Source organism: Callorhinus ursinus, unplaced genomic scaffold (assembly GCF_003265705.2).
Source record: "Callorhinus ursinus isolate GAN/ISIS: 27379988/994484 unplaced genomic scaffold, GSC_fseal_2.0 scaffold8, whole genome shotgun sequence".
Classification (NCBI taxonomy): Eukaryota; Metazoa; Chordata; class Mammalia; order Carnivora; family Otariidae; genus Callorhinus; species Callorhinus ursinus.
This window is the reverse complement of record NW_027397070.1, coordinates 41,268,660-41,287,553: the sequence shown is the minus strand read 5'-3', so window position 1 is coordinate 41,287,553 and position 18,894 is coordinate 41,268,660. Positions and strand designations below refer to the sequence as shown.

At 45.4% G+C, this 18,894-nt stretch overlaps 1 protein-coding gene across 5 annotated transcripts in view; it reads right to left on the bottom strand.

Moving 5' to 3' along the window:
- The window catches only part of RAD51B (RAD51 paralog B), a 630,999-nt gene that overhangs the window by 55,333 nt on the left and 556,772 nt on the right, over positions 1–18,894 (bottom strand). Inside the window, exon 12 of one of the 5 annotated variants that reach the window (XM_025869819.2) lies at positions 12,095–12,623. The exons of 1 other annotated variant lie outside the window; for it this stretch is intronic. In XM_025869819.2, coding sequence (XP_025725604.1) covers positions 12,607–12,623 — 17 coding nt within the window. In that variant the 3' untranslated portion in view covers positions 12,095–12,606. Of the gene's footprint in view, positions 1–12,094; positions 12,624–16,676; positions 17,694–18,894 lie in introns of those variants that run through there. 3 more of the 5 variants (XM_025869821.2, XM_025869820.2, XM_073895411.1) reach the window with 3 other exon arrangements.

Here is an 18,894-nt window from a genome sequence, read left to right as displayed (position 1 = left end):
TCCTTAGTTAAAGTGGCCAGAGTGAAAACTGCGTGGGGGTTCTTGAGGAATTCTAGCTACATTAAATGAACTAACTAGGGCACGTTTGGGAGGGGGCAGGGGGAAATCAACGGATACATCCAGATATTTCCTAAAGGGAGAGACTTGATGAATCCATCATTCTGCTCATCAGCAAATGACCTTCCCAAAGAATTTGATTCTAGAGAGAGCTTGAGCACAAAATTGCAATGTCTTTCAGAACTTGATTTGTGATTCAAGACGAACTGCTGCTAACTCTGGGGTTACTCAGCCAGGGAGGGTAGGAAAGGCAGACTCATTCATCAAAAGGTGGCAGGAGACCCCTCCAGGTGGTAACTGAAGGAAGGGAAAAGGTGAGCCCAGGTGGAGAAGAGAAAGCCAGGAAGAAAAGAAATACCCCTTCTCTCTTCTCCTGGTGTGGCCAGGAGATAGATCTGCTTGAGGGAAGCCCAGGGGTCTGGTCTAAACCAAATTCTCTCTCAGAACCAGAGTGACTGGAGCTTGTCGGAGTAGAGTTGAAATCCTTGCTCCTCCACTCACGAGTTATATGACAGTAAACAAGCTATCTAACCTGAACTTTGGGCCCCCACTTGTAAGATGGGGTTAATGGTATACTTGCCTCAGGGTTGTTAGGGAAACAAGTGAGCATTTATTGAGCACCTTATATGCACCAGGCCTGGTGTCAGATCCTGGAGAGCCTGTGGTGAAAGGGCTGACAGATTCACGAGATCACGTATGTAGTGAACTGGGTGCAGACACTGCCTAGCATACAGTAGCTGCTCAACAAAGTCTTTATCAATGTTTTCCGGCCTAAAATTATTACAGTCATGCTTTGTGGAATGAAGAGAGGGTGGACAGGCAAGGCTTTGCTGAGTGGTGATGGTGGAGCGGAAACCTGAAAGACCGCAAGGATCCAGTCTTGGGGTCTTTGCCCCTCCCCCGCAGACCCCTTCCACTCTACCAACTGGGCACCTGCTGTGTACAAACCGTTTTGCCGGGTCCTTGGGCCTGACATTACAAGCACTTTGTAGCTTCAAAACTGGCTTTACATATCAGAACAAATGTCAGCAGTTTTCTAATTTTTCCTTGGAGTGAGGTATTCCATGGAGAGCCTGCAGGCTTGGTGGGAGAGATTGTGAACTCATATTCCCTTCAACTAGGGCAGTCCTTCTTTGGTTGGTTTTATATCCTGGACCCCTAAGAAAGATCCAACCTATTTACTGAGGGTCCTTGATGTGCGTGACACTGCTCTGGTGCTTAGGGCATTCAGTGAGCAAGTCAGAGATGCCTGGCCTCCAGAACTTATATTGTAGCAGGGAAGACACACAGTGACTGGTAAAACATAAGCAGTTGTTTATTATGTTGCATGGTGATGAGTGCTTTGGGAGAGGAAAAGTAGAACAGGATGGGGGTAAGGAGAGTGGGCTGCAATTTAAACAAGGTAGGTCTCATGGAGAGGTGACATTTTGGCAAAAAGTTAGAGGTAAGGGAGTCATGCCGCTATCTGGGAAAGGAGGTGAGGGCATCAGCTATGGGACTGGCCAGGGAACAGGATTCCCACAAAGAGTTCAAAGTACAAAGTCTGTGAGGGGAAGAGTGCCTGGTGACAAGAGGAATAGCCCAGAGAACGGGGTGGCCACGGCAGGTAAGCAAGGGGGGGGGCCACAAGAGATGGGACGGCAGGCGCTGGTGGGCACATTGGGCTCTAAGGGACAGTGGAGAGACTTTGCTTTCAGTCTGAGTGAAAAGGGAGCCGCTTCAGAGTTTTGAGCAGAGGAATAGCATGATCTAATTTAAGTCTTATAACTACAGAATGGGTCATGGCATTAACCCAGGTTCAGGCCACCGGTGAAGGCTGGAAAACTACCCATTCATCTACATGGTCATCCCCATGGCCCCTTGGAGCGAAGACTGGGCAGATTATTTCTATGCCCACTTTACACATTGGGAAATTGTGACTCAGGGAGGTCACAGGGGTCCTCTGAGGGCACAAAGCTGGAACGTGGTGGGCTGGGGATTGAAGACCTACACCTCCCATGACTTGGTCTTGGATGGGTTGCCAGACACGAGGGGCTAGCAGTCACCCCACTGTCCACCGGAGTCTCTTGTGTCCTTGAGAACTGTTTCAGTGCAGACAAAAGACCACCACCAGGGTCTACATGGTTTTTCAAAATTAGTATTTTATTTATTAAAGTCACACATTAAAACACTCAGCTGTCCCTTAGGCTTTAAAGTTCACCTTTACAAATCTTATTTTACTCTAGTTATAAATCAGATGTTCAAGAAAAGTTTGTGATGTCTGCACATTTCAAAAGCTCCTTCCCTGCCTCATGCCTTAACAATGAGCCGAATACATTCCACCTAGTACACTGCACCTCATGTATCCCACAGTAAATCATGCCAGAAAGGAAAAGAAAGCCCTGCTGGAGGTCTGGGCCAGACATGACCATGACCCCAGGCCCGCGGGGTGGGGTGGACTTCCTGCCAGGCACCCTGTTGCTGGCCAGGGTACCATGGCAGAAGATTCAAGAAGCACATGGATAAAGGAAGAAAATGAAAGGCTTTCTCTTCCTCTATTCCCTGTTTCCCTTTTTTACCCTTACTCTGGAGAAAACTTTGTGAGGGCAAAGTCGCAGGTTGTTGAGCAGAGGCTCAAGGGGCAGCTTTCCAGCATAGACTCTCCAAGCCCCCCTCCCCTTCTGTCCACTGTCTACATTCCCCCCACCCGGCCCCCAGTGCATCACAGCTTTGCTAACTCCTCTGCCCTCCCTCTGCCTCTCAGGACTCCAGTCTTTCCTGGTCACCCTCCCTTCTGCTGCCTTCCTCCCCTCCCCTCCCTTCTTTGGGCCTTGGGAGCTCTCCGCCCTCCCCCTCCCTGCGTGTCCTTCCAAACCCACACTCTTTGTTGCTGAATTCAAGGTTCTCAATACAATAAAGCTTTGATGATTGGCCCCGATTGAGAAGGAATGTCAGCTTAAATTAATGAAGGGTCTGAATAATAGAATTTTAAAGTGAAGTTTAGTTGCTTTCACATTTGTAAGACATCCTTTCCACAGGGGGAAGCCTTTGCATTCAAATGCAGTAAAAGCTAATGCTGAGAAATGGGGCAATATGTCTTAGAGACTCTTTTAAATGCTTTAAAAGAAAGGACCCTCTATAATTGGCATATACGTTCTTTGAATCTGAGTGTTTCTGCTCCTAAAACCTTTCATTTTTAGCAATCAACATTTCTTTTTATCACTGAGATTTTACTGGGCTTCTCTCAGATCTACCACAGTTTCAACTCCTGAATTCTTTAGGACAGAGACATTTCCACATGGAAAGTCTCTAAAAATTTTTAATTTTCAATTTCGTGAGCAATACACGAACACGTTCTTGTTTTCTTGTTTGCAGAAAATTAAAACCTTAGAAATAACAATAAGTGAAAGCCTTATAAATAATAAAGGAATTCGTGTCCCAGTTTATATCACTTTAAGGTGGTAACAATGTATGATCTACAGCAAAGGATCCTGCACAAAAGTCCCTTTTCAGGGTCCCATCCAAAAGAGAACCATCTACATCTGACGGGGTCTTGCTTTCTTGCAAGAATAAGGCATCCTTGAGGTAGGTAAAGCCCACTCGCTCCCCCATCTCTCCCATTCAGTACCATGATGCCTCAATCCATTCCCATTTCCATACTGCTGCATTCCACCCCTGAAAGGGACACTCACCAGGATGAAACGAATATGGCCAATGGTAACAATTACTAAATCTAGATAAGGGTACTTGGGTGTTCAGTATGCTATTTTCTCTACTTTTCTGTATGTTTCAACTTTTTATAATAATAAAAGAAAAACTCACTAAATGCTACGAATAGCAAAACAGCCAAAAAAACCCTTGGAAGAGAAAAGGACTGGGTCTAGTTAACGCTCTTCTCCTCTTCATAGGGATTCCCAGCCCAGCATTGGGCAAGGCTGAACCTCACTTACAGGTACAGTTAACAAAAGAAGTGCATGGTGTACTTCTTAGCAATGTGCTCACAGTTGTAAGCCCTTTCATACCTGTTCTTCTTTGCCTTTGGGGGGTAGGTGAGGCAGTGTTGTGCCCATTTCCCAGATGAGGAAACCAAAAGATTTGGTGACACTACCTAACAATGTTGGCTCTGTTACTGCTTTCTTACTAGGCAGCAGGTATTATTGTAGGCACCTACATGTATTAACTAATTTTATCATTACAACGACCCTGAGTTACATGTGTAACTTGCTCAAGATTGCAAAGCTAGTAAGTAGTGGGCTGGAATATGAACCCAGGCAGGGTACTCATGGGCTGGAGCTCTTAAACACCTACATCCTCATGTGATGACATTACAGATGTCTTTCCAGTAGTCCAAGAGAGGAAATCTGGCAGCCTCCAGGGTTCCCTCAGACTGTAAATGTGCTGACTTGGCCCATCCAGTATTTTACAATTTTTGAATTAATTGCCATAATTTAAAAATTTATTTAAAGAAAGATTTCATTGGAAAATCCAGATTTCTTGTTCTCTTGAAAAATTAGACATACTGGCAACATTAGGCTAGCATCCCACAAAGTAGTAATTGGCCGGAACTGAGTATACATGGCCCCGTAGGCAGGGCACACTCTTGCCAATTTGTCACATTCCCCACTACTCCCTATTATTGCACCTGGCCTCTTTTTGCAGCTCTGTTACCTAACGTGAGCATTTGAGGTTGCAACCCCTGCACTGTAAAAATTTATACCCCCAAAGAAGTAGAATGTAATGTCAGCCCTGATGGCATCGACACACTACCTAAGTCATATATTCATCCATCTGTCTATCCATCCAACCATCTCTTCACGTATCCAAATGTCCATCTTTTTGCTCTGCCCATCTCAGCCACCCTCCCTACCTAGCTTAGCCATTCTCAAACTGACTGTACAGAGTCCCATCTGCCATTTCTTGACCAGTATCTACTCTTCTCCGACTCAGAAGGGCAGCATCAGAGGATGGGCGATTATCTGTTGAAGAAAAGTTATGGCAGCTGTTATGGACTGAACTGTGCCCCGCCCCCGTTACCACCACCAAATTCGTATGTTGAAGTCTTAACCCCCAATATTGACTGTGCTTAGAGGCAGGCCTTTAAAGAGAGGCAATTAGGGTTAAATGAGATCGTAAGAACAGGATCCTAATCCAAGAAGACTGGTGTCATAAGAAGAGGAAGAGACACTCGGAGTGCACACATATGAAGGACCATGTGAGGACACAGTGAGAAGGGGCCCGTCTGCAAATCAAGGAGAGAGGCCTCAGAAGAAACCAAACTGACACCTTGTTCTGAGACTTCCAGTCTCCAGAACTGTGAGAAAATAAATTTTTGTTCTTTAAGCTATTCTGCGATGGCAGCCTTAGCAGACGAACACAGCAGGAAACTATTTTTCATGTGTCCCCCGCCTACCCTTCCACCTCCTCAGCCCTCAGCCCTTTTCCCCTGCACAGACTAATCACCTGACACCCAAAGCCATTTGGGCTAGTTACTAAGAGAAGTCACAGCAATCCCAGTTAAGAAGGTCTGCTATTTGCCCAGCGATGTAAACACAACCATTGGAATGGGCTGGGAGGGTGGGGATAGTGTGGGAAGATGCCACCAAAGAATTTCATCAGTGAGATGCATTCAGGACATTTCACTAAGCCCCACGTACCTGAAATAGGGAGATGCTGCCTGAGTGCACAGCATAAGGAGACTCTGGAGCTGAGATGTGGACATGGAAAGTATTAGTAAAACCTAAAGTGGCTTAAGGAACATTGACAGCCACAGATTCGTCCAGCTAGTTGGCTGGTTTTAGCAAGCTGGTTTTTTTCCTGGACAGTCTGAGTCCAGCTTAAAGAGTGATGGTCAGAATAATCACTGTAGAATTGGCTTCATCCTAAGGCTTCCTATGGGTTTCCTCCAGGTGTTCTGGTTAGAGAGGCTTATACTATTAACATAAAGATAGGTGGTTGCTGATTAACCCCAGAAGGGCCTAGAGGACTGGGAGAAAGCCAAACTGGCTTCTGCTCCATCTCTGCATCAGCTTTCAAGCTGTTAGAGTGGTAATGACTGTGGAGTTGGACGGTGGTGTTGGAGGGAGAGACAAACCCCAGATGGGTTTTCAGATCCCAGGGGACAGACAACGGCAATAGATTTCAACCTCAGATCTTAAATGGAATGAGCAGAAATCTGGAAGTCATCCAGAAGAACTGGCTCTAGAATCCCACAGCAGCAGGTTTAGAAACGCCATCAGAACTACCTCCCCCGCCATCATAGGCTCCTAGGGAAACTGCAATTTTAGTCAGTAGATAAAAGTTTGAACAAGGTTTGACGAATGATTTAATCAACACTGACATACCCAGAGCTCAGGAAAGGGCAGGGAAATCCAGGGTTGTTTAGACTTGCCTCTAATTCACTTCTAGCCTCACGTCGACTGAAAAGAATACAGAGATGCTGACATTTGAATGTAGGTGTTGGGGGTTGGCCTTTTAACCAGCTGACGAGGTATAAAGGCAATCGTCTCTAATGACTAAAAGGCAAAGCCCAGTATCATAATTCAATCCTCCCCCAGTCCTCTCCTTGAAGTGTGAATTCAGACAAAGCATAATTTCTCTGACGCAGATGAAACAGGGCAACACCACACACGACCAGTCCTCTAAAAATACCAGGGAGATTTGTGAGAACTGCCAATGAAGAGCTTTGGGTATACCGGGAGAACACGATTGGCAAAGACCTTATCTACACAGCCTCCTTCACTTGTGTTCTAAACCATATTTTGGAAAGTAGATTGCTTCAGACTTGATATTCAAGACTCTAGGACCAGGGCCCCATGAAGCCTGAGGGTGGGGGCCTGGGGAAACGCAAGAGTCTGAGATGGGAACTAGGGATCCTTGCAAGGGTCAGAAAAATCTCTGGGGGATTAGCAGAGCCAGACTATCTTCCTGCTCTGCTCCCTCTGGGTCCCTTGATGGAAGTTTCTTATGCTTCTGCTGATGTTTGATTTTGCGGAAAGGAAAATTGCTCCAAAGATTAGAAGAAAGAGGAAAGGTACTTGGGTCCCATGGTGGGAATGGGATTTTCTTCAGCTAAGAAAGGGTTTTATTTCCATTCCTCCTTCCACATCTTCCCTAATTTTCCATATATTATCAAATAAATTTTAAGAGCTCTTCCTTCCCACTCACTAGTCCTATACCTCTCTGATTATGCACTTCAACAGGGTGAGAAGCAGGATGCTGGATCAGGGGTTGGTGTATGAGCAGTATTGGGAGCCCCAGCTGTGGCGGGAGATCAGGCCGACGGTGATGAGATGGGGGGAGGAAGAAGCAAGAGAGAATGAGTATCTTTGCAGCAATCCCACCAAGGGTTCAAAGAGCCCACCAGGGCCCAGCCCCTCCTCATTCCCTCACAGACCCTCTAAAGTCAGCTACTTTGCCCCAGGCTTGCGGCTCATCCCTCAGCCCACAGCTGACTGGCTGGCTAGTGACCAATGATGTTATCTGAGACAGAACAGTAAGACAGGCCTGAGCCAATGAGATTGTCTCTTAGGAATTTTAACTAAGAATACCAAGGAAAAAAAGCCAATGGGAACTGAAGTTGAAAGGCTGAGGTATATAAGGAGGAGCTCAAGAGCTGAGGATGAGCCACATGCATGCAAGCTGAAGTTTTGAGTAAGCAGAAACTGCAGTCTATAGGACATGTCTGCTGGGACATGAGTACCTCAGGCAGAAATGCAGAGGGAAGCAGAGACTCAGAGACTCTGGGGTAATAAACCCCCGGGGCTGCCTCTGCTCCTAAAGGCTTTCCAATTCCAGGCCACTTATATCCTTAAAAATACCTGTTCCTTTTTACCCGAAGTAACTAAGACTCTTCTCAATGAAGAGAGCCCAACTATAAGTAATAATTTGTACCAGTTCCGTGTAGGTAAGCTGACAAGGAATTATCTGAAGACATTTGCTTTGGGGAGAATGAGTAGGCTGGTTTTATTAGCAAACCCGGCTACTGCCACTGCTTACTTGGAAGCATCTTGTGTACTTGAGATCAGGTTTTAGGCAGGAAATAGTGTGTCCTAATTTCTCTCTTTGTTCTTATGATGTCAGGGTAGGCCAAGACAATGTTTGAATCCTGAAGAAAGGAGGTCTTGGCATCTACAAAAAGTGGGCTGGTCTGAGAAAGCTAAGTCCTTTTTAAGTTACTAAGATCCAGGTCTACAAATCTCTTAGAGGGAGGCTTTAAAACCATGACTTTTTACCTAGTTAAAAGGAGCAAAGAGGTGTGGCAGCCATGTTGGTTCACCAGTGGGATCTCGTGAATCATTTCTCATCTCCAGTTTCAGGGCTTAGGAGGGCTAAACTGGAAGGAAAACTGAGAGCAGCTCTTGTCAATATGAGACCTCATCTATTATGTCCACAGCCTGTTGGAAATGTCCCCCGGCAAGGCTGCCATCAGCACTTGACTGAAAACACATGGAAACAGCCCACTCAGAGCAGGAATTCATTATTGGAAGAATAATAAGGGAAAGTTTTTTTCCCCCCTCCTCTCTCTCTTTCTTTCTCTCTCTCTCTGCTGGGAGAGCTGCTTTCTGGAAAAGTCACAGGGCTTAGAGGGAATTTGAATCATGTCTGGTAATAAGGGGAGGAATGGAGGAGAAAGGGCACGTTTCCAGAAGCCCTTTCATACAAAGCATGATAGTTATGGGCAACTCAAAATTAGTATTATTCATAATGTATTGTTGAAATCAGGCCATGGCTCCCTTTAACCCCTTATCCTTTCCTAGAGTTATTAGTGTCTGATAGCTCCAAGGGAAAAGTATCCAGAGTTAACTGGTTTTCCATGGCTACTCCTCTCTTTCAAAATTGTTGCCTATAGACTAAAATGGGCTATAAAAGTATTTGGTCTTCTTTCCCCAGAACTAGGCCGTAAGTCTTCAATATACACTGGGTGATCCGTGGGAAAGGTATGTGCAAGGCATGAGTATGAAAGGAGATAAGTGCCAGCTCACTGGCTACAGCATTATGTGGCAGACATTACAAGTGTTCACTAATATCTAGTTCTCCTTCCCTTCCAAAATCAGGGAGGTTTCTGTTTCCCACCTCCTTGGAGCTGGGTGTGGATGCATGACTGCTTGGCCATGAGAGCAGAAGTGATGTGTGTCAATTCTGGGGGGAAGCATATGATTGCCAGTGCACAGTGCTTCTCTCTCTTCCCCTCCTGTGGAAATGTGGAAGTACCTGTGGACACTAACATGGAGTCCTGAGTCATCACATAGAGGACAACATCCCGGGAGAGTCTCTCAGACAGGCAGACTTTAAGTCACTAAGATTGGGGGTTTGTTTAGGCAGCAAAACCAAGCCTGCCCTGGCTTATGCCCACTACTGATTGGTCAACTCTCTTCCCAGATCTTTTGGAGTTCTGGAGAACTTGTGCTCCATCTGAACACTGTGCTCACTGAAATTCAGAGAGGTAGGCAGTGTGCTTTCTCTCATGCCTAGAATACTCTTTTAAGGACTGCGATGGGCTCCCTCCTTCCATTTGAGCAAAAGAGGTCTCTGTTGAATTCTGCAGTAGAATAAAGAAAGCCCTTTCACAGCCACAGGGCAAAAAGCGATAGTGACAATACTGAAACCAAAGCTCAGAAAAAAATGACACTCCCAAGTGGCTCTAAGACCACACTTTTAAGGTCAGAATCTGATATTTTTGTACTTCCTCTTGCCTTCATTCCATTCCTCGCTTCCCCCTTACCTAATCCTCATTCCTCAGCTCCAGAGTTCTCATTTGGCACTCCTGAATTTGCCAGATAATCTTTTAAGTCCTGTCCCTGAGCAGTAACCTTGCTCACAACATACAAGACCCAATGCATAGAATTCAGCACTTCTGGGTTCCAGAAATGTTTACTCTGTGGGCTGATAGGGGCCACTTCGGAGTCCTCACTAGGATTGCTGCTTGGAGGTTAGCACGGTTATGGAAACAAAGTTGGACTCTGATATAAAAATGTATATGTACACACACACATAGGAAAAAAAAAATCAGTGAGTTGCATCCAAGGTCAATACAAGATACCTCCCTAGCCTCTCATGGGAGGTACCACTTTGGCAGCTTCTCAGCTCATGAATACCACCTGTGTCTTCTTTCTTGTGAACGTTTCCTGGGGCAACTTTCCGGAGCCCGTCTCCTAATCTTTAATCATGATAGAAAGAGAAGGAGGTAGTGATGGAGTCTTTACCAAACCCTCAGCACCGCTGCCCAGGCTTTCTGCAGCCACTCCTCCCAGTGCAAGATCAAACCACTAGTATCGCTGCTGGTGATTCTTTGGAAAACATTCATGACGGTCCTATTATGTGCACGGTATTGTGCTGAGTACTTCAGTGAAACGAGGATGACGGGGAGAAGTTGTAACAGATGTGAACAGAAATACGACGTGGGTGAGGGGTGAGAGAGGAAGAAGCAAGACCGAGTGGGGCCAAGTCCCCCTTCCATCACTTTCCAGCAAGAGACTGAACTTTTGCCTCGCTCATCCAAGAAGGAGGAATGCTGTGAAGTCCTACTGTGAGACTGTTAGGATTAGGTAAGCTTACGCATATGTAGTGTGTGTCAGACATGCAGCAACACTTAATAAATACTGGCAAGATGCAAAAACAGCACGTAGGTCCTGTCCTGGCAGCGTGGTGTGTGGTGAAAAGCCCTGTTGGAACTTGGAGCGGGAGAGTGCCGGGATCGATTTGCCAGTCGCTGGGTGTAGAGCACCGTCCTAAGGTTTCCTGGGGTCAAAAAAATAGGCTCAACGAGGAAGGCGTCTAATCCTTGCCATTTGGGATTGGGAGAGGTCTTCCTTGTACCTTTCTCAGACACTGCTGATTGCCCTGTTTTAATGTATGAACTGTTTAGCTTTTCTCTCTTGGTGGGCAGTGAAAGTGGAGCGAGACCAAATTAAGAGACACAGAGAATAAAACATCTTTCTCAACTTCTCAAACAGTCCCTTGATGTTTGAAATTAGTCAATTCATGTAGTAAGAACTCATAGGAAATGTACCTTTATTCAGCCGCAAAAACTCAGCTTGGTTTTCACAAATGTTCTATTGAAGACCACAAGTTCCCAAAATGCATCTCACTCTGAGGGAGACAAATGACCACAGTCCGGAAAGTCTGCCTCCCCGACCTCTTCCAGGTCTACCAAAACGCTTCCTGCCTTCTAATGCCCAGCACATTGTTTGCTCTCCAGGAATACCTTCCCTGATTCACTCCCGCTGGATAAAATGTTCCTGCTCTTGTCCTTGCAGCATGTGGCTTGGATGTACATGAATCATATCATTTTATTTTATTCTGTTTTATATTATAGTTAGTAGTATATGAGTCTTTTCCATTCCTCACAGTACAGTTCTCGAGGATGGGACACATATACCCTGTTTTTGTGAGCTGCACCGCAGCATTTGGTAAGTGCTCAAGAAATACTGAGTTGTTCAGAGACTTAGGCATTCACTCACTCTTCACTGATCCATACCTATTTTGTGCACAGCGTTCTGCGGGGCACTGCTGGGCACAGGAAACATGAGATAGGATAAGACCTGACTGTAGCCTCCAAAGCATTTAAAAACCTCTGGACGGGGACGGGGAGCAGGTCCCCATGCCAAAGTCCGGGAAGATTTGATGCCTGTCCTTGAAGGAGCTGAAGCCCCCAGGCCTTGCTCTGAACCCAGGCTTAAGGCTTTGGTTGGAAACTTCATGGCAGCAGGAGGGCGTAGGCTGGGTGTTCTGCTGGAAACGACTAAATTACCCTATGGGTCACCAATTGGTTTATTTGCTAATTGACTGGCCCAGCTTTGGGCTTTAAATCTAAAGAAATCATTCCATCCTTTATTAAATACTGCACGAATCTCACTCTTTGTTCTGCAGGACTATACACAATATACTAGTGAGACTTGAATTTACACCACAATAGCCACGCTACGAAGGACCTTCCAAATGCCACTAATACCATACGTGTTCCGCTTCTCAGCTGGATCCGAACCTGCCAGCAAATTCCGAGCCCATCGACCTCCCTCTGACACAGGAGCAGACCCCCACACCCATGCCCGCCCCCCAGCCTCCCCATCTTTCCATGATTTAATTTCTGAAATCAGTTACTCTGTGGAGACCCCAATTCCTTTACACCCACTCTTTTTATATGGTGGACAATACTTTATTCGGAAATGTTCCCTCCTGTAATTACAAATCCTGTTAGTCCTCCTCCTCCTCTCCCCAGGGGGATTGTGGGCTTTAATTAATTAACGTGGCTAAACCGCTTTGAGGTGCCTGGTTGAAAGGTGCTATATAAGTGCAAATTATTATTATTATGGCTGTTGACATCCCATGGCGGCAAAGCCTTCAACCCCACGCATCTACAGACCTGAACAAAGGCTTCTTCATCTTCACCTTCCCTGCTAGGTCTGAGATGGCTGGCTCAGTGGTATGGGGGCAAATCTGTTACCATCTCAACATCAATCAACTAATTAATCCCCATTATGTTGGCTTCCGTTTCCTTCTTCCAAGCAGCACCATCCTGTTTCATTTCACAAATCGTGCCCCCAGCAGCTCTAGACAACGGTCATAGTGTCCCTATGGCCGCTGTTGGTCTAAAGGAGAGAAAAAAAAAAAAAAAAGAGGGAGAGAAAATAAGTTTGAAAAAAAAAAAGTGTGATCATGAAATGCACTAACTTCTCACTAACAGTCTAAATAAAACTCCTCCAGCTGTAGTCCCCTTGCACACATACATACCTTTCTATTACCTAGGGAGCCAGCAGCCTCACAAACCAGAGATACCCAGAAATACAGCATAGGTGTAGGGTATTGTAGGGTATCGGCTTGACCGCCGATAGCTAGAGACAAAAGCCCTTTCTGGGCTGGGTGGGAAGAGGTCACCCAGAGAAGTGGGAGCCCCTCTCTGGCTTCCTCCACTAGCTCCACGTTTCCCCTGAGAAAGCCAGCTGCCATCTGTAGCCAGGAAGCCCTCACAAAGACAGGGGACCATGATTTAGATGTTTTGTGCTGCACCTAGCAAACCTCAGCCCTTAACAAATGCCCAGTACTTCCACTGTGATGGTAGCCATTGAAAGCAGCCCTGTGGGGGAGACGTGGCCTCTCGAAGGGACGCTGCTGACCAAAATGCTCCTTACAAGGTTGTGCCTCAGACCCTTTGTTAGCGTGGACGTGGGTGAGCCTCAGGGGGTCATGTCTTCATCTGCCTCCATTTATCCTCTCTATTGAAGGGCTCCTTTAGGACATCGGTCAGTCTCTGTGGGAAGTGATTTGGAGGGCAACAAAAGAACTTGGGCCCTTTGGGGGGCCTTCAGAATTCAGTAAACATCTGGACACGGAAGGCCAGGTTCTCAAGCAGTCTAGCTGGGGAGATGTCAAAAGAGAGAAAAAGCTGTGTATGCAATGCAATCTCTTAGTTCTGTGGCAACATTTGTTGGAGAAAAACACAGCCGCCCCAGTAGGTAGATAGGAAGATTTTTCAAAAGCTCCTCTATTTGTCAGTTTGTGTGAGGGCAGAATACTGTTTGTCAGCTCTTGTGGCATGTGTGAGGAAGGAGAAGTTTCGCATGGCTGGGGAGCAGCATGTGATGGATGTTCCGATTCTCTATGTACGATGAATAACCCACGGTTGAACAAGCCTGTCCTGGGAGTTGTTGTTAAGCATTTCTGTTATCCCTGAGGTTTGGAAAACACTTTCTAGTCAAGGTGACTTGTTAGATTCTCATCATGAGCACATTTTAATTGACCAAAAAATGAAGTACTGAGGCTAAGGGATTTACATTTCATCACATGGTGAAATTCAGGATCTGAACTCTTGGCTCTCAACATCCCCTTTATTATTGAATCAATCCATTAGAACACATTAGTCAGCATGATTCAACATTAGTCACATGGCACTAATCAGTATTCCCCAGGGTTCCCAAATCTATCCTCAAACAGGGAAAGAAACTGGCCTCTATCAAGAGACAATCAGGGGCTGATGTCCAATTCAAGCCCTCCTCCCCCACGCACACTCTCAGGAACCTTCCTTAGTCATCCATTTGAAATGATTCTATTTCCTTTATCCGTATCACATTATTTGAACCTCAATAATAGGTGTCACAGTTTGCCTCCGATCAAACTTACTTTGTTTTTGAGCTAACTAGATTTTGAGCTACTAAGAGAGAGGGACCATTTTTTTTTTTCCAGGCTTATATCCCCTGAGCACCATGGTTTACAAACAGTACATACCTCAACAAATACCTGCTGAACTGAACTCACTGAAATGGAGCTTAAGTCATATTCCAGAAAGAACACCAAGTCCTTTTGGAAGAAGTTTTCAAAGAAAATCAACAACCTGAATTGATTTAACATCTTTTAGTATTATTACCTGGGCATTTTCACAAATGCAAATTGTTAGCTCTGCAAAGATAGCCAAATGGCTTCCAGGTTCTAAAAGAGTGTGGATCCAATCTAACTATAGTCCAGGCCTTGGAATAAAGTTTTTTTTCTATAACCTTATTCCAACTGACATTTTGTTCCATGTTTAAAAAAATGTGGAGACAGGAAAAAAACATTTTGGGGGAAAAATGTGTTTAGTCTATGACTTTGGACCAAAAGTCATACCCTGCTTTGTGCTATAAGCACAAGTAGCTCTTGTTCAAGTATCTTTCTTGCATAGTGTGTAATAGCAGAACACATACTAAAGTTTCAGCTTGACAGAGATTCTGTTATGGTGGGGGACCAAGATTTTTGGTCCTGATCCTTGATGGCATTACTGATTGTGATACCCTACTTCTCTGCTCTAGACTCTACCAAAAAGGGTACTGATAGCATTTTTAACATACAATATTTACAATACAATACTTATGTTGCATTTCAACATGCTATGAGCCCAACACTACGGTCTATACTACTACACCCTGGGGTCTAATCTCTGCAATTGTGCTCCTCTGAAAGGGACGTGTCACTGAATATTCATCTCTCCTTCTCTCCCATGGTAAAACTCCCAAAACTTAGCTGGGAACATGGACACCCAGATAAACAACTGCATTTTCCAGTCCTTCTTCCCATACATCTACAAATTGGCCAATATGATAAAAGTAGAAATAATGTGTGTAACTTCTGGTTAATATCTTAAAAGAAGGAGGATGCCCTTTCCTCCCACCATCATTCTCTACCCCATACAAATTCTGCTACAAATTCTGGATGGAGGTCATGATGCTGAGCCACTGTGGACCATGACAACAAGGGCAACAGCCTAGGTGTGATGGGGCAACAAGCTAAGAGCCTGGGTCCTTGGACAAATACATGGGATGAGCTGCTATACTAGCTCTGGACTGTATTCCTCTGCAGTGCTATGTGAGAAAGCAGGAAACCTCTACTTTGTGTGTCACTGTTAATTTAGATTGTGATTCCACCCAGCCAAACTTACAACCCAACTCAAGAACTTTCTTGAGGGATTGATTACATTAGTGTGACCGATCCAATCTCAGCTTAGGATTTCAAGATTCAAGATTCAGGACAGAACTGGTATATCCCAACAGAGGCTCATGAAGCCTGAGAGATAAGTTACCAGAGGGACTTCCATGATGGAAGAGGAGAGGATCCAAACCCATTTCTGATTTAATAAAATCTTAGGAGCCTTGGGTACCTGAAAAGGGCTACAGACATAATTTTGACGCAGTGAACACCACTTTGCCTTTCTGGAACTCAGTCTGCTGACCTGAAAATAAGGGTGATGGACAAAACTAAAACCTCTCATTCTTGGAAGTGTATATAGCTAACTTTGGGAGGAATTAAAGTAATTTTTGTCAACTTATCATCTGAGTATATGCATAAAGCACATGTGTTGTGCAGAAGATCCCTCTAGAGACTATGGAAAGATTATACCCCAATGGCAGAGGTAAAAGAGGCATCCATAAGGAATACAAAGAAGACTGCCCCTGGAAACATGACAACAAACTTATAAATTACACACAGCTGTGTAGAAATTGGTCCACTATCTCCAGAGGAGGTTCAAACTGGTAAACGTCCTTGGAAAGCAACTTGGGAATATATAGTAAAGATTAAGATGTGCATACCCTCTGACCAGTCACTCCACTTTCTCTATATACCTACAGAAACCCTCCTACCAGCATAGCAAGCAGCACGTGCGACAGAAATTCACTGAGTTAACAAATGACTGAAGTCTCCACCAACAGGGGAATGGATAACATGGTGTATTCATACAATGACTACGGATACCTCATTAAAGTGAAAGAATGTCGTCTGTGTGGATCGGTGTGGACAAATTGTAAAAACACAACATGAAGTGACAAAAGCGAGTTGTGGAATGATGTGTATAATAAACCATTTATGCAAACTTGGAAAGCACTCAAAACAAATCATAATATTATGTGTGGATTCACATACATGTAGAAAAGTTCTTCAGCATGAGGAGAAGGGTGTATATCAAACCCTGGAGAATTTTTACTTGTGTGGAGGAGTGCGAGGTAGGAAAGGGATGGACTGGGACAGGTACGAAGGAGTTTTTTATTTTGTCAAGTTTTATACCTATAATAAAAAAAGACCTGAAGCAAATGTGACAAAATTTTTTTTTAAAGATTTTATTTATTTATTTGAGAGAGAGAGAATGAGAGAGAGAGAGCACATGAGAGGGGGGAAGGTCAGAGGGAGAAGCAGACCCCCCGCTGAGCAGGGAGCCCGATGCGGGACTCGATCCCGGGACTCCAGGATCATGACCTGAGCCGAAGGCAGTCGCTTAACCAACTGAGCCACCCAGGCGCCCCAAATGTGACAAAATTTGAACATTTGCTAATTCTGGGTGTTCAAGTCATGGGTTTTATTATTTTCTGTCCCGTTCTGTATTTTAAAAAGTTTTCTTTTTAATTTTTTTTTGCACGCTAAAAACAAAATCTCTCTTTGAAGTTAATAGCCAGAGTAAAAGAAGTAAACAAAGCAGAGGGTTGGTGTGAGGAGATGTCATGGAGGCAGGGAATGTGAAGTAAATGTCAAAAAAGAGGAGAGAACTGGCAGAGGGGCATCCTTCCTCATTTTCCCCGGGGAAGCTCCTCCCTGACAGGCAAGCAGGAGCCACAGAGGTCAAGGCCTTGGCCTGCCCCAGCTTTCTGAGGCTGCAGGGGCACCTGGCAGCCAAGAGACAATGTGACAGACCTGCTCTGCCCTCTTGTCTGTGACCTCTGGGAGTGGAGTTCACTCTCTCTGCTCCACTGAATCCCAGGGCTCTCTGCCCAGGCTCCCACAAGAATGCCAGGCTCTGCCAGGTGTGTGGGTTGTATTTATGAAGGAGACCTCCATACCTGGATGGAAATGGATTGAGAATCTTCTGGGTCACTTTGAGTCTACCAGGCAGAAAACATTTATATGGGTTACTAATTCCAACTGAAATCTGATGAACGTAGATGGTGGTATTTGGGGGAAAAGAATTTTTCAATAAATCATCCAGTTGGCTCAGTGACTAAGAAAATGGGGTGGAAGAATCTAACCCAACTCTGTGACAAGGGAACAAATAGAGGAGATTAATGCCTCTCCCAATAAGCTTCAAAAGGAGATCAAACAACCATTCTTGATTTTACAAGAAAGATGAGGTGCATAGCTTTCCAGCTCTTAAGAAAAATCATTGTTTCCTTGTTTTCTGGTTTCTTCTGAGTCCCTGTATTAGGTGGCTGGAAAAACAGGAAACTAGCTTCAGTTGCAGAGTCTTCTCTGGACCCATCTCAGGGTGCCCTGGGCTCCCCCTGAGGTTCCCCAGCCCCATCCCAAGGTTTATGCTGCTCATTCAGACTTAAACTAACAGAGGACAGTATCAGAATCCAAATTCAACCTGTCCTACCTAATTTTAATTTTTTAAAAACAACATAAAAACCACAATTCTGTCCTACCAAGAAACTAAGCCATTATCTTATGTCCTTAACAACCTGGCTTTTGTTTTTTAAATGCTCCCTGGATTCCTGAGGAAATGGAGAGAGTATGGCAAAGGAAGAGTGAATAAGGAGGAGCCCCTGCTGACTTGGCCTCTTCACTCCCTGGCCAGCCCCCCTTCCTTACCAAGTCGACAGGCCTCCACGGCCATGAGGCCAGGATGGAGGCCAGGCCGGCTCTGGGAGAGCCTGGCCTTGGGGTTTTCCGGGGCCTCCTGCAGCATCAGCAACACAGCCTGGCTGTTTTCAATTACAGAACCTTAATCTTTATTTCTGGCCTGACCCAGAGGTCCAGAGGTCCCAGCTGTGTTCTGCAGGGCACAACATTTGGGGCTTGTTGGGGAAACAAAGAACACGACCAGAGCAGAACATGGGTCAAGTTGGAGTTCCCTGTAAATGCTCCCTTCCCTTCTGCGGCCATGCGGTTTTTGTGGGCCCATAATTAAGGCCGATTCCCAAAGCCAGCCCCTGCTTTTTCCTCTCCCCTAGGTTCCCGCGTCCCTTAGCCTCAATCTGAGCCAGCCAAAACTCTCAGCTTTTCTACCCAGTGGGCACAGGAGAAAAGGCTTCATGGGAGCCACCCCCATACCCTCCACCTTTCCCACCTCAGTTGCACAAAAGGGCTGTCTATCCCTCTGCTGTGACCTGGCCTGTCTCAGAGCCTGAACCATCAGGAAGCTGGTGGCTGTGAGCTTCCACTCCTTTGGGGCCAAGTATTTCCAGGGTGTTGAGCCCAACCATGAGGCCACGATCTCGACAAATGCAGGATAGACAAAGAAAACGCAAACAGCAGAGCATTACCATGGGGATGGCCTGAGCAGGCGGCTTCTTGAAAATGCCAGGAGGGTGGGTTTTCTTTTTAGTTTTTCTTTTCTTTTTCTCTTTCCCTTTCTTCCTTCCTTCCTTCCTTCCTTCCTTCCTTCCTTCCTTCCTTCCTTCCTTCCTT